The sequence below is a fragment of the Rhinolophus hipposideros genome, assembly GCF_964194185.1.
Source record: "Rhinolophus hipposideros genome assembly, chromosome: 8".
NCBI classification, from domain to species: domain Eukaryota; kingdom Metazoa; phylum Chordata; class Mammalia; order Chiroptera; family Rhinolophidae; genus Rhinolophus; species Rhinolophus hipposideros.
Genome location: NC_138054.1, coordinates 59,099,994 through 59,112,242, shown reverse-complemented (window position 1 = coordinate 59,112,242; position 12,249 = coordinate 59,099,994). Strand labels below are relative to the sequence as shown.

The 12,249-nt window shown below is 35.2% G+C and overlaps 1 protein-coding gene across 7 annotated transcripts in view; it reads right to left on the bottom strand.

Annotated features, from left to right (window-relative positions):
- Window positions 1-12,249, bottom strand: part of EPS15 (epidermal growth factor receptor pathway substrate 15) — a 103,928-nt gene that overhangs the window by 79,705 nt on the left and 11,974 nt on the right. For 4 of the 7 annotated variants that reach the window (XM_081057043.1, XM_081057046.1, XM_081057044.1 and 1 more), the window contains exon 2: window positions 1,742-1,783. In XM_081057043.1, the coding sequence (XP_080913169.1) occupies window positions 1,742-1,783 (42 nt within the window). Of the gene's footprint in view, window positions 1-1,741; window positions 1,784-6,975; window positions 7,115-12,249 lie in introns of all 7 variants that reach the window. The other 3 variants (XM_081057047.1, XM_081057049.1, XM_081057048.1) reach the window with 1 other exon arrangement.

The following is a 12,249-nucleotide window of genomic DNA, read 5'->3' as shown; positions in this document are numbered from 1 at the left end:
AGAGTCTCAGAGCTTTACGTAAAGGACAATACCCCTACTCTGAATTTTTAACACTTCATAATACAGACTTTTGGGTAAAGACTTCTCAACTGACATCATTCAGACAACTTTCAGACTGCTTGGTGGACTAAGTCAGAATTTTCGTAACTTTTTGCAGTCCGGAAGTAGATATATTTCATGAAAGCAGACTTTTGATCCAAGATGCAGGAGAATAAGAATTACACAAGACTGAATGAACTGTTGAGGAAAATTTAATTATGGTTATTTACTTGGAATATTGTTGATAATATCTCTAGTATTCTTTTTTGTAATGGATATGTGGAAAAGCCCTTTTTCTTCTTACATCATCTCTAACCCTCAGTTTAGTAGGCTCTGTGTTTGTAAAGTGAATGAAATAGTTTCCAATAGTATCTGATTCTCAATGACTCTTCAGAATTAAAAAAACAAAGCCTTTAACTGATGACCTTACTTTTTGTGGTAATATAGTTATTATTACATAGGTTAAATGACAATTTTATCTCCTTTTTATCAGGATGTCATTGAGTAAATTGATTGTACAAAACAATGTCATGTTTGAGAATGACTGTTTTATTCAGACAGAACAAGCCACTGTTAAGGAACAATGATTGACTTTATGTGTAGCCAATGTCTACAAAGCCCTCCCCAAAAAAACCTGCAAATCAGTCTCTCAGATCTTAGAGCAAGGTCACTTAGCAGGCTAGGAAACTTAGCAGATATGGGAAACGTCAAGATAAGATAAAGTCACTCAAATTTATATTTACTGCATGGGGGGGGAACGGGGACAGGGAATTCAAAGGTTTGGATCCTAGCCTCAAGATAGAGGAAAAGAGGCTTTAAATAGTACAATCTGAAATTCTTTAGAAATTTCAGGAAGAAATTAATTCTCTGGACTTAGAAGTTGTTAAGTAGTGAGCATATGGTTGTAGATTTGCAAGTCACACCCAAGACCTATAATGGTTCATTAATACTTGCTGCAACTATGTAGATAGCCAGCTCAAATATAATCAGACCAACCTTTTCTGTGATGATCACAGGTGAGAAGATTATTAGGACAAATTATCCAGTATTAGTAAATGGGCAAATGAGAATGTTTACACCCATCGGAGATTGTCTGATCTATGGTATGTATGCACCCTTGATTGACTTTCTATCAACTGGGCTACTTTACACTCTGTAGGAGTACAGGCTATAGAAAACTAATAGCAATGCAAATGATTCCTGTCCATACCAATGAAATGAATTTTGTCTCTATATAAATGTAACTCATAGTCTCATTTTTACATTTTACTGGTTCTCCCAGTAATTAATGAGTTGAATAAAATCCTTGACACATGTTCATTTTACATTTGTATTAGAGTCATGGTTTTAACTCTGTAAATATTAAACTTGAATAAGTCTTAAAAACAACATAAGTCATTTCCATTTGACTTACAAATTAATTTGGATATTTATATCTGGATGACTATATCTAATGTTACATGGATTTTTTTTAAGATAGATATTTGAGACAATTAAATTTTGGGGCTTAATTATCTTTCCTTCATTTTTCTGAGAGCTTGTCAAAAGCATTAAGTACTAAAAGCAGAAGGCTAAATAAAGCACAAGAAACTGAAAACAAGACATGTCAAATCTATCCAGTTGTCTAGTAATCTGCATGTACACAGTCAAGGTTTGAGAATATATTTTATGTTCAATCCAGGAAGACAAACAAATATCTTACCTGTCTATAGTATTTTTCATATACAGGATTCCCACTTGATAACTAAAATAAATAAATAATTCAAAATTAAATGCTATTCAGTAACTTCTATTAATATATTTACATTCATTCAATACATAATTGAAAAATAAAGATGAATAGGATTAAAATATCCTTGACTTCAAAAAGTTTGGTTTTGTTTCTTTTGAGGGGAGTAGGTGGGAGTGAATAAAAGCAGCCCCATGGATTACTAAGAATCAAGCACAAGAAATAAAACAAGAATTAAAAAATTGCTTTTGGCATCAGAACTCTTTTCCTCATGCAAAATTTTACACAGAAACCCAACACATAACAAATTAGGGGTGAAATGCTTTGGTTAAAGACAGTTTCAAGTCCCAAAAAGCCTTAAGCATTCATCTTCTACCCAAGTGCCCAAAGTAGCTATGAATACAATTCAAAAACCACTTCAATAAAATAAAATGAATACTTAAACGCATGTACAAAAAGATGACACTGATGTCACTCGATCTGAAATGCTTGTAGGCAGGGAGTGCTATTCAATTCACACCCCAATTCAAAGGGTTCCTTGGTCAGTTGACAAACTGATGTACTATCTCATCATAAAAGCAGTTTACGAGTATCAGTGTTTGAAGGCTCAGGTTCACCTATACAGTAATATGTAAGAGTGTTCTGGAACAAGGAAGGGAGTCCACGAAGGCTTCATGGGGGGATATCAGTGCAGGAGTTTGAAATCTGAGTTGAGGGAGAGTGTGATTCTATACAGAGCTAACAGCATGCACAAAGACATGCACGCAACAGAAGGCTGTGTTGTGTTGAAAAGTCACAAGGAATTCTACATGGTGACAGGGAGTGAAGACTGTGAAGTTCTGTGGAAGACATCTTAGGAAAGGCTTCATTTGCCATGGTAAAAGTAAAGAAAATGAGGACGGAAAAGGGGACAAATTCAAGTTACTAATTTAGTTCTAGGAGATTATTTATGTGACAAGGAAAAGTAGAATAGAATGTAGCGGGCTACTTAGGAAATAATTTTAATGGCCCAGTAAAGAAGCTGAACACTGAAAATAGCAGAAAAGAAGGATATGCCTTGAAGAAAAGTTTATAAGGTAGACTGGAAAGGGCTTATTAAGTAGATGAGGGGGCAGGGGAGGCTTACAAAATACAAAGATAAACAGGGAAAAAAATCTTCAAGCATCAAGGTTGGGCCAATAGCCTTAATGGGTACAAAGTGGATTAAAAAACCAACATTCACGGAGTGCCTACTTTGAGAACACATTATGCTAAGTGCTTTATAAACACTTAATCCTTGTGAGCCACATATTATCATCTTAGTTTGCAAATGAAACCTGCAAGTGTGAAGGTTAATTTTATGTTGCAATTTGACTAGGCTATAGTACCCAGTTGTTTGGTCAAACACCAGTCTAAATGTTACTGTAAGGTATTTTTCTAGATGTGATTAGTATTTTAATCGGTAGACTTTGAGAAAAGCAAATTACCCTCCATAATGTGGTGGGCATAATCCAATCAGTTGAAGGCCTCAAGAGAAAAGAATGAGATCCCCTGAGGAAGAAGGAATTCTGCCTTCAGACTCAGCGGCAGTATCCACTCTTCCCTGGGTCCCCAGCCTGCTGGCCTGCCCTGCAGATTTAGGACTTACCAGCCTCCACAAATGCATGAACCAATTCCTTAAAATGAGAGAGAGAGAGACAGAGAGCACGCTCGCATGAGCGCACTGTTGGTTCTGTTTCTCTGGAGAACCCTAATACACCTAGTCTCAGAGAAGTTACTTGTTTTTCAATGGCAGACACTGGAGTTAAATGCAGGTCTGTCCCACTCCAGCTCCATGCTCTTTCATAAGACCATACTGCTTCCCATATGCCTTGGCTAGCTCAGGACAGTGTTGATTTACAACTTGTTGCCCCAGCATCCCATCCAGTTTACCATTTGCCTCAGATTTCTCATTTTTTTAAAGGAACTATTATTATTAATCACTACATTACACTACATTAAAATAAACCAAGATAGACTCAGCACACCTCTACTGTATACAACTAACTCCTGACCAAGGTATCAGCTAGCACTGTGTAAATGCTTTGACCACTTGAACAAGTGATAAAATCTAAAGCAGAACTAGTGATAATTCCATCTTTCTTTTCCTCGTTCTTTACAGATGCAACATAACTAATACCTTCTTTTCAAGGACAGCATGCAGAAGACTCACTGAAAAGTATCCTCAGATGCAAGCAACCATGGACACATAACTCCTTATGGCCTGCCTTTCGAGACAGGGGAGGAAGTATTTGACCCGGGTGCTCCTGCTGGCTATTTGCTGTGCCAGTCAGTACAGTGACGTGCAAATAACTTGCAAGGTGCACCAGGCCATCAGCCGGTTTGAGTCATTAGTGGGAAATGCCAGGTTAGGTGCAAATGAAGTATGAGTACATGTGAGGAGTCTGGTAACTCTTGAGGTGGTTTTGTCGTTTCATCATTTATTGTATGCTATAAATCTATAACTGGTTATTTTGTTGTTTGGCAATCATTTTTTATTGTCCAATGACCTCTTTCAGGAACAATGAGCTAAAAAGAAGAAATTTTATATTTAACACAAAATTAAGTACATTTCCATTTCTCTAGAAAATGGATAGCCAGACAATTTGCATAAAATCTTTGAGGCTATTTCTATTTAAAATAGAGGTCTACTGACATCAATGTTAATGAGTTGGCTGCAACTGTCAAAATTTACAAATGTTTTTCATATATCCAGTTAAATTTTTAAGAATAAAAATGACATTGAATACAAAAAACGAAACAAAAACCCAACAACAAAAGAAACTTCAACACAGCAATGTGTGTGCTCTACTTGCAACCTGTCATCAGATTTTAAAGGCTAGAATTTTTGAAAATTTGACTTTATGAATCCAACCTGAGTGTCTCGGTATTGAATCTTTTTTAAAACAAGTCCTCTAAAAATTGGTTGCATTTTGTTCAAAATCAGTTGGAAATCTTTAATCAAAGATTAAAGTTCAAGTAAAGCTCCAAAAAAAAAAAAAAAAAACCTTAGCTTTGAAGATTTTAACAAATACCAGTTACTAAAAACAACATTTACCAAGACATTGGAATTACGTCCCTCAAAAGCAAGGGAAGAACTGAACAAATGAAATGATGAGAGCTCAAATTGTATACAAGATTTAATTGTGAAATTCTCTAATGTACTTTTGCAATGAATCGTCAGAGTTCCACCAAAAGAGAATTCTTATTTTTAACGCGAAAAATGTATATTCTGTACTGGAATGAAATGACAGAAAGCCAACAATTTTGCAGTGCCTAAATTTAATGAAACATGTAAAATAATCATAAATATGGACAACTTATATGACAAGATTTGTCTTATACAAGTATTTGTCAAAAAGAGTACCTTTAATAGAGGCAACAAGACATTTCCTGTGAAAATATTAAGGCTGATAAATTTAGTTTTCAATTTAAAAAATCAGAATGAAGAATATTCTTCATTTAGCAAAATTTTTCCTGAGCTAACCAGGTACATCACAACATATATAAGTATATTAACAATTAAAAACACTAATGGTTACAGAGAAGAGTCAACTGTAAGTGTTAACAACCACAAACCATAAAACGTAACTCTGAAAAATATGCAGACAATTTTATGAAACAATTAAAACTAGTTAAACTACACTGGAAAATAATTACACTGTTCAAAAGAGTACTAGTGACACAATATTAGAAATAGATATGGTTAGGAAACTGATAAAAATATGATTATTACCAAGAATAATTATTCTGCTTGTTTTTTAATATCTTAATAATCAACGTAACACACAATGGGATTTATAGATGATGTAATACAGAATTGTACACCTGAAATTATGTAATTTCATTAACAATTGTCACCCCAATAAATAAATTAAAAAAAAAATCAACGTGAAGACTTATTATGTTGTAATATAGAACAAATGTTTTAGAAAATTTCATTTTTGAAAACAGACTGAATAGAACTGTTTCATTGCTCTATCAATGTAATAAAACCATTTTGATGGCTAAACAAATTTTTTTTAACTTACAGAATTTAAAAATATTTGCAGTGTCCCTTTCATTCTCAAAAATGTCCCAATTTGAATGAAAAATCATACATTCACCCTACTTACAGGCAAGGGTGTAAATACTTTGCTAGAGAAAGTAAATGAAATGTGTTCCCTCAATCAGGAACAGTTAATTTTTAAAGACAATTCAGTTGAATTTTTAGTGCCCAGAAAAAAACACAACTCATATAGTAAGAAATCCTGAGCTACAAACTTTTTCTTATTAATCACCACATTACAAACTCATTGGGTTACTACATAACACATTTGAGAAGGCACGAGCTCACTAACATGCTCTAAAGTACATCTTGTGCTGATTACTATACTAATACGATACAGCTAAGTGAGAATGGAAAAAACCATCCAAATTGCCAATTCACTCGTCAAGCAAGACGACCAGAGTGTTTTGGGTGTGTCTCAGTAAAACTGACTTTTTTTACTGAAATAGAATCATTTTAGATTAAAAAAAAAAAAAAATCACACATACACAACATATATAATGAATGCACAGAGGGAAAAAATTTGAAAGGTATAGCTAAAATAGTAACTGATTATCTCTGGCTAATGGAAAGATAATAATTTTTACATTCTTTATGCTACTCTGTATTCTCTGAAAATGTTTTTATAATAAGCATGCCCTACTTTTATAAATAAAATAAAATAAAGCTATTTTCAATTTGTGGGAAAATATAAAAATTCAAAAATTTGATATCAGTATGCAAAATGGCATGTTAATTTTTAGCAACTAAACAAATTTCTAAAGGAAAACTTTTACACTAAAGTTGTAAAATCTTACCTTTTAAAATTCTAATGTTAACAGAAATTTAAAAGTAATTAGTTATTCATTCAGTTATAAACTCTAATAATTAAATTCTAATAATTCAGTTGCCACAAAGTACAAAGGAAGAGGCTATTTTTATTAAGAAAAAAATCACGTAGAGTATAATGAACTTTACTAAGAAAAAAGTTATTACAAAAGTATAACATAGTTTATGATCCTACAGTCTGGTAGATTGTCTTATAATCCTCAGTCATTTCTTCTCCTCTTATAAGAGTATTAACATCCCTGCCTGTTGCCTTGTGATTTGTAGTGCCTCCTCTCTGTGGGTACCCTTTTGTTGGCTTGGCCATGTGACTTACTTTGGCCAATGAAATATGAGAAAGTTCCAGTTCCAAGTAGAAGCTTTAAGAGCTACTGTGTTTCCACCAGCTCTTGCTCTTTTCTTTCTGCCAAGAGAACAGTATGTCATAAATAGGGGGTGCTCCTTCATCCTGGATCCTGAAATGAAAAAGAATTGCGGAATAGAACCATAATAGATTACTAGGGAACCTATAATGTGAGCTGTAAATAAACCTTTGTTATTGTAAACTACTGATATTGTGGGTTGTTTCTTAGGTGCAGCATAATCTAGCAAAAGTTAACACATAGGTAATCTAACACCAAAGTATACCACATAGCAAAAACAGGAGGTCCTTGTTATTAGAAAAATTTATAGGTTAACAAATAAACGTTGCATTGCTTCATATAAAATTTTCAGTTTCATTTTGGGGGGGGGGGTTGTGTGTGGGTGGGAGATGTTGGGTTACGTGACTTCAAGAGTCTATGATTCTATAGTGCACAAATGAACTGAAACTAAATAGTACTAGGCTTATTATAAATTAGGATTATTGTTGTACAACATGAAAAATGGTAAAAATAGAGACATCCTCTAAAACATAATGCTTTTTTCAGTTAATCACAAGGTCATATAATACAAAGAATAACCAATAAATAAATCAATACAATGGAGAGGGGAGTGGGTATGACTATAAAGGAGTAGCATGAAGGATCTTTGTGATGAAACAGTTCTTTATGCTAATTGTGGTTATAATTACACAAATCCACACATGATAAAATTATATTATGTAACATAATATAATAAATATAATGCCAGGTCTTACATTAATTTTTGCTCCAAAAGACACATTCGAGCTGATTGTCCGGCTAGGTCTTATTTTCAGGGAAATACAGTACATACAAAAACACAATAATTTGAATAAGGTCTGTGAATTCTGTCAATGTAAATTTCTTGGTTTTGCTATTGTACTACAGTTACAGCAGGTGTTACAATTAGGGACACCTGCATGAAGGATACATGGGATCTCTTTGCTACTTTTTGCAACTTCCCATGAAAAGGCTGAAGACCACTGTGAAGTACAGAGAAGGCGGCAGGCAACCCAGTCAGAAAGAACACTGTGTATAAAGGCAAACAGATACAGAATTCTAGGCAGTGAAAAGGAGACAACAAAATAGATTTCACTCTTTCAAATAAACTACACAAAATCTTTTTAACCTTTACTCTCTCTAAACATTTTAAAAAATGAGTAACAATTCAGTACTAGTGCACTTAAAAAAATAAGTGCTATAATGCATATAATTTTCTGGGTAATTTGCCATACAAGTATTTTTCACATATTAACACACAAAATTTCAGCTATTTAGAATTCAGCCGTCTAATACCCCATTTTCAAGAGAGCTGAGGAACCAGAAGGGGACTAGCCCATACATCCTTTCAATTCCTCCACCACAACCATCACCACTAACCTTTTGGTAGTAGAACAGCAATTCCTAAGGTCAAAGTACCAAATGAAAACAACCAAAGAGCCTACGTTTTAACACACACGTTTATACAATGTGAATGGCTTGCAGGGTAGGAGACTAAAACCTTCTGATAGGCTTGTGATGTCTGAAAAAGACTTAAGTATTTCACAATAAAAGGGAAAACGGTGAAAACTAATAGTAAACAGAAGATGAGAAGGAAAAGAAGGAATAAAATAGTGGGCAATCCAAAGTGACAAACGAGCTGTCTGAAGAGTCAAGAGAAAGTCAGAAATAAAGAAACTTTAGAATGGAAAACAACTCTGAAGCTGGGCAGAGAGGGTGGAGAAAAGCAAGTCATCTGAGCGGTCCTCACCTTCAGAGTTCAAGGAAACACAAACAGCCATCTGAGCAGTTCCCTTAGAGAATGCACAATATTAGCCCTCAGCTCTGGTATTCACAACTCATTTCATAATTTAATAAATATGTACTGAATGCCTTCTAGAGACAGAACAACAGGTTTAGGTAGCTAGGGTTACAAAAATCACATAAGGCTTCTGCCCTTAAAACAAATTACATTCTAATAAAAGTTGCAATGCTCCCTTCTCTAAATATGCTAACATTTCATGCTTGTTCTAAAACAAACCATTATAAATTAATAACACAGTTAGCAGGCAAAGACCTAGGAATACTCTAAGCACAGTGTTCTAAAAAAAGCTTTCAAAATCTGGATCTAAGAACACATTTGCTTTGGAGATTATCAGAAATAAAAGATGAAAGGGACTTTTAAGTGGACAAAAGGATTTCAAAATAGTCATGGGGAATACAAACCCATAGGGAATATAGTTAATAATACTGTAATAACTATGGTGTCAGGTAGGTACTAGACTTAGCAGGGGGATCACTTTGTAAATTATATAAATGTCTAACCACTATGCTATGTGTCTGAAACTAGTATAAAATAGTGAATGTCAACTGAAATTGAAAAATAAAATTTAAAAAAGACGGTATAGCTGTATACTACTGAAAAACTATAGGTGTAAACAGACCATACCAGCAACTCAAACCAATAATGGATTAGCTTTTGTTAAATCCAATCCAAACTGATCAAAAATCTAGCTGGCAGAGTGACAAAGAATGAATACAAAGAGTAGCTATGGTCTCTCCTCAAAAAACAGTGAGTCCTACATATGCTATTCTAGCCAGCCCAAAATAAATGGAAATCGCTGAGAGAAGCATTATCTTTAAGCATGAATAACCAATTTATGGATTTATAAAAATTCACCTAATGTACAAATGAAACAAAATAACCATCTCTTGCATTTGTATAGCACTTTACCTATTACAAAGGACGTTCACAACTTCATCTCTCATGTCCTTTTTCTACACTAACCCAAATGATCACATCAATTCCCATGGTTCAAGTATCACACTTACGCTGATGAATAACAGATTGATATCTGTAGTTCATTCTTCTCTGAACTCCAAACTTAAATATTAACCATTTACTCTACATCTGCACTTAGATATTTCCCAAATATCTAGAAGAACTTGTGATTTTTTTCTCTCCAAAAATCTATTCCTCTCCCACCACCAACCTAAGTGCACAAGCCAAATACCTAAGAGTCAGCCTGTCCCTCACATTCAACTTTCAATCCATCAGCAAGTCCTTTCAACTAATTCTAAAACAGGTTGAACTCATCCACCAATTTCCATTTCTTAGTCCATATCTTGTCTTGACTATTACCACCACTTATCCACCCTCTCTGCTTTTATTCTTGCCTATTTTTCTCTCCACACAGACTGCTGAGTAGTCACTTAAACATATAAATCAGGACATATAACATTCCCCTATTTAATGTGACAAAAAATAAAATCCAAACTCCTTGCCATGGCTCTGAGTCCTGCATGATTCAGCCTCTGCTTGCCTTTCCAGCTTCACCTAGGGCAACTAACTTCACTCTGGCATCTCAATTCTTCTAACAGAGCAAACTCTGTCCCAACTCAGCCTTTGCACGTGTCACTTTCTCTTCCTAAAAAACAGCACAGTTGGTGTTTTCATTTTCTTTAGGACTCAACTTAAATGTTACTCACCCAGAGACTTTTTTGGATCATAAAGTAGGTGCTCTTCTCTCTCATTTTCTACCACAGCCTTGCCTGTTTCCTTCAGGGACCTTATTACAAATTGTTTTGATTTTGTCTGTGTGCATTTTTTTTTTTGGTCGCCCTCACCAAGACATGAGCTGCATGAAAGCAGAAACCCACCTCTGTCTTGTTCACCATCATATATCCTCAATACCCAGCACAGAACCTATATATGGAAGCCCTCACTATTATAAGCCCTCCTCAAGGAACAGTGGAATGAGTGATTGTTAGTGAAATTCCTTCTTGCACTAAATTCTCAAAAATTGCTGAGTATAAATTTATTTATTTAACATTTGCTGACAACCTATTACTTGCCAAAGATTGAGCTAGGCACAGTAATGAATTATAAATGTTCCCTGCTCTCAAGGAGTTTACTGGTTTAACAGAGAGAAATAAAATGGTGGGCAAGTCCTTTTGTTCTCAACCTCTTCTGAGAATGTTCCTTCCATCTCCCTATATGAAATAACACCAGTCCTCTCCTGAAGTGAAAGCATGACACAGTCTTTTCTCAGAAGGTTACATTCAACTCCCTGCTTAAATGAAACGTAATCTTTTACCTCCCTTGTAGCCCTCTCAAATGATAGCTGGCCAGTTTTAACAATCTTCCTATCTTAGGTTCTAGAAATGGGATTAAAATCCCCTTTGCTCACCTCTGAAGCTTGTCCACATTACACTACTCAACTTCTTATTTTAAAAAACAAAAACACAAAATAAAGCTCTACTCTTTTGAAGCTCTTGCCTTTCAACAAAATGACTCTCTCCTCTTTCTTGTCACTGTTCTCTTTTAACCTCCTGGTTGCTCTACCTCATTCATTTAAGGCTTTCACATCTGGCTGATTGTCTTTCTCTCCAACCTACACCTCCAACTGGATGACTTCACCATAGACTTGGACAACCCATCCAACAACTGGATTCTCACCTCCTTGACTTCCTTTCCTCCAATGGTCTCTCCAAATCAGAGTTACACAAGGCACCACCAGTGTGAACATACACTACGGCCCAGCCACCCTCTTATTCCCATGGTAATGTCCTTCCTGGCCCTTCTACCTTTACACAAAACTGTTCCACCTCCTAAATCACAATTTCAAACATCTTGTTCTCCAATCATAACCTCTTCTTTCAAGTTATCATTCTTTGACCTCTATAAGACTCCTTATCCATGGATCCTTTCATTCTGACTCTGATCCATCAGTCTCTTTGCTTTACTTTCCTCCTCGTTCAGTTTAGATTCTATGATGTATCACTTCAATCATCTCTGGCCTATAACCTAAATTCCCTTGCTCCTTTTGTCTTCTAGTCACACCAGAATAGTAAATTCCCAGATCTGGATGAACCCAACGATCTTCTTTTCTTTGAGAATGCAGCTGAGGAAGTCACTCAATAGGACAGACTGGCATTACTATAAATTCATGATCACTGTATCAGTTTCCTAGAGGTGCCATTAAAAAGTACCACAAACTGGGTGGCTTAGAATAATAGAAATTTATTGTTTCAGTCTAGAGGCCAGAAGACCAAAATCAAAGTGTTGGCAGGGCCATGCTCCCTCTAAAGACTCTAGGGAAAGATCTGTTCCAGGTCTCTCTCCTTCTTCTAGTAGTTCATGTAAGTCCCATCTTCACATGGCATTCTTTCTCTGTGTGTGTGTGTGTGTGTGTGTGTGTGTGTGTGCCCAAATTTTTCCTTTGATAAGG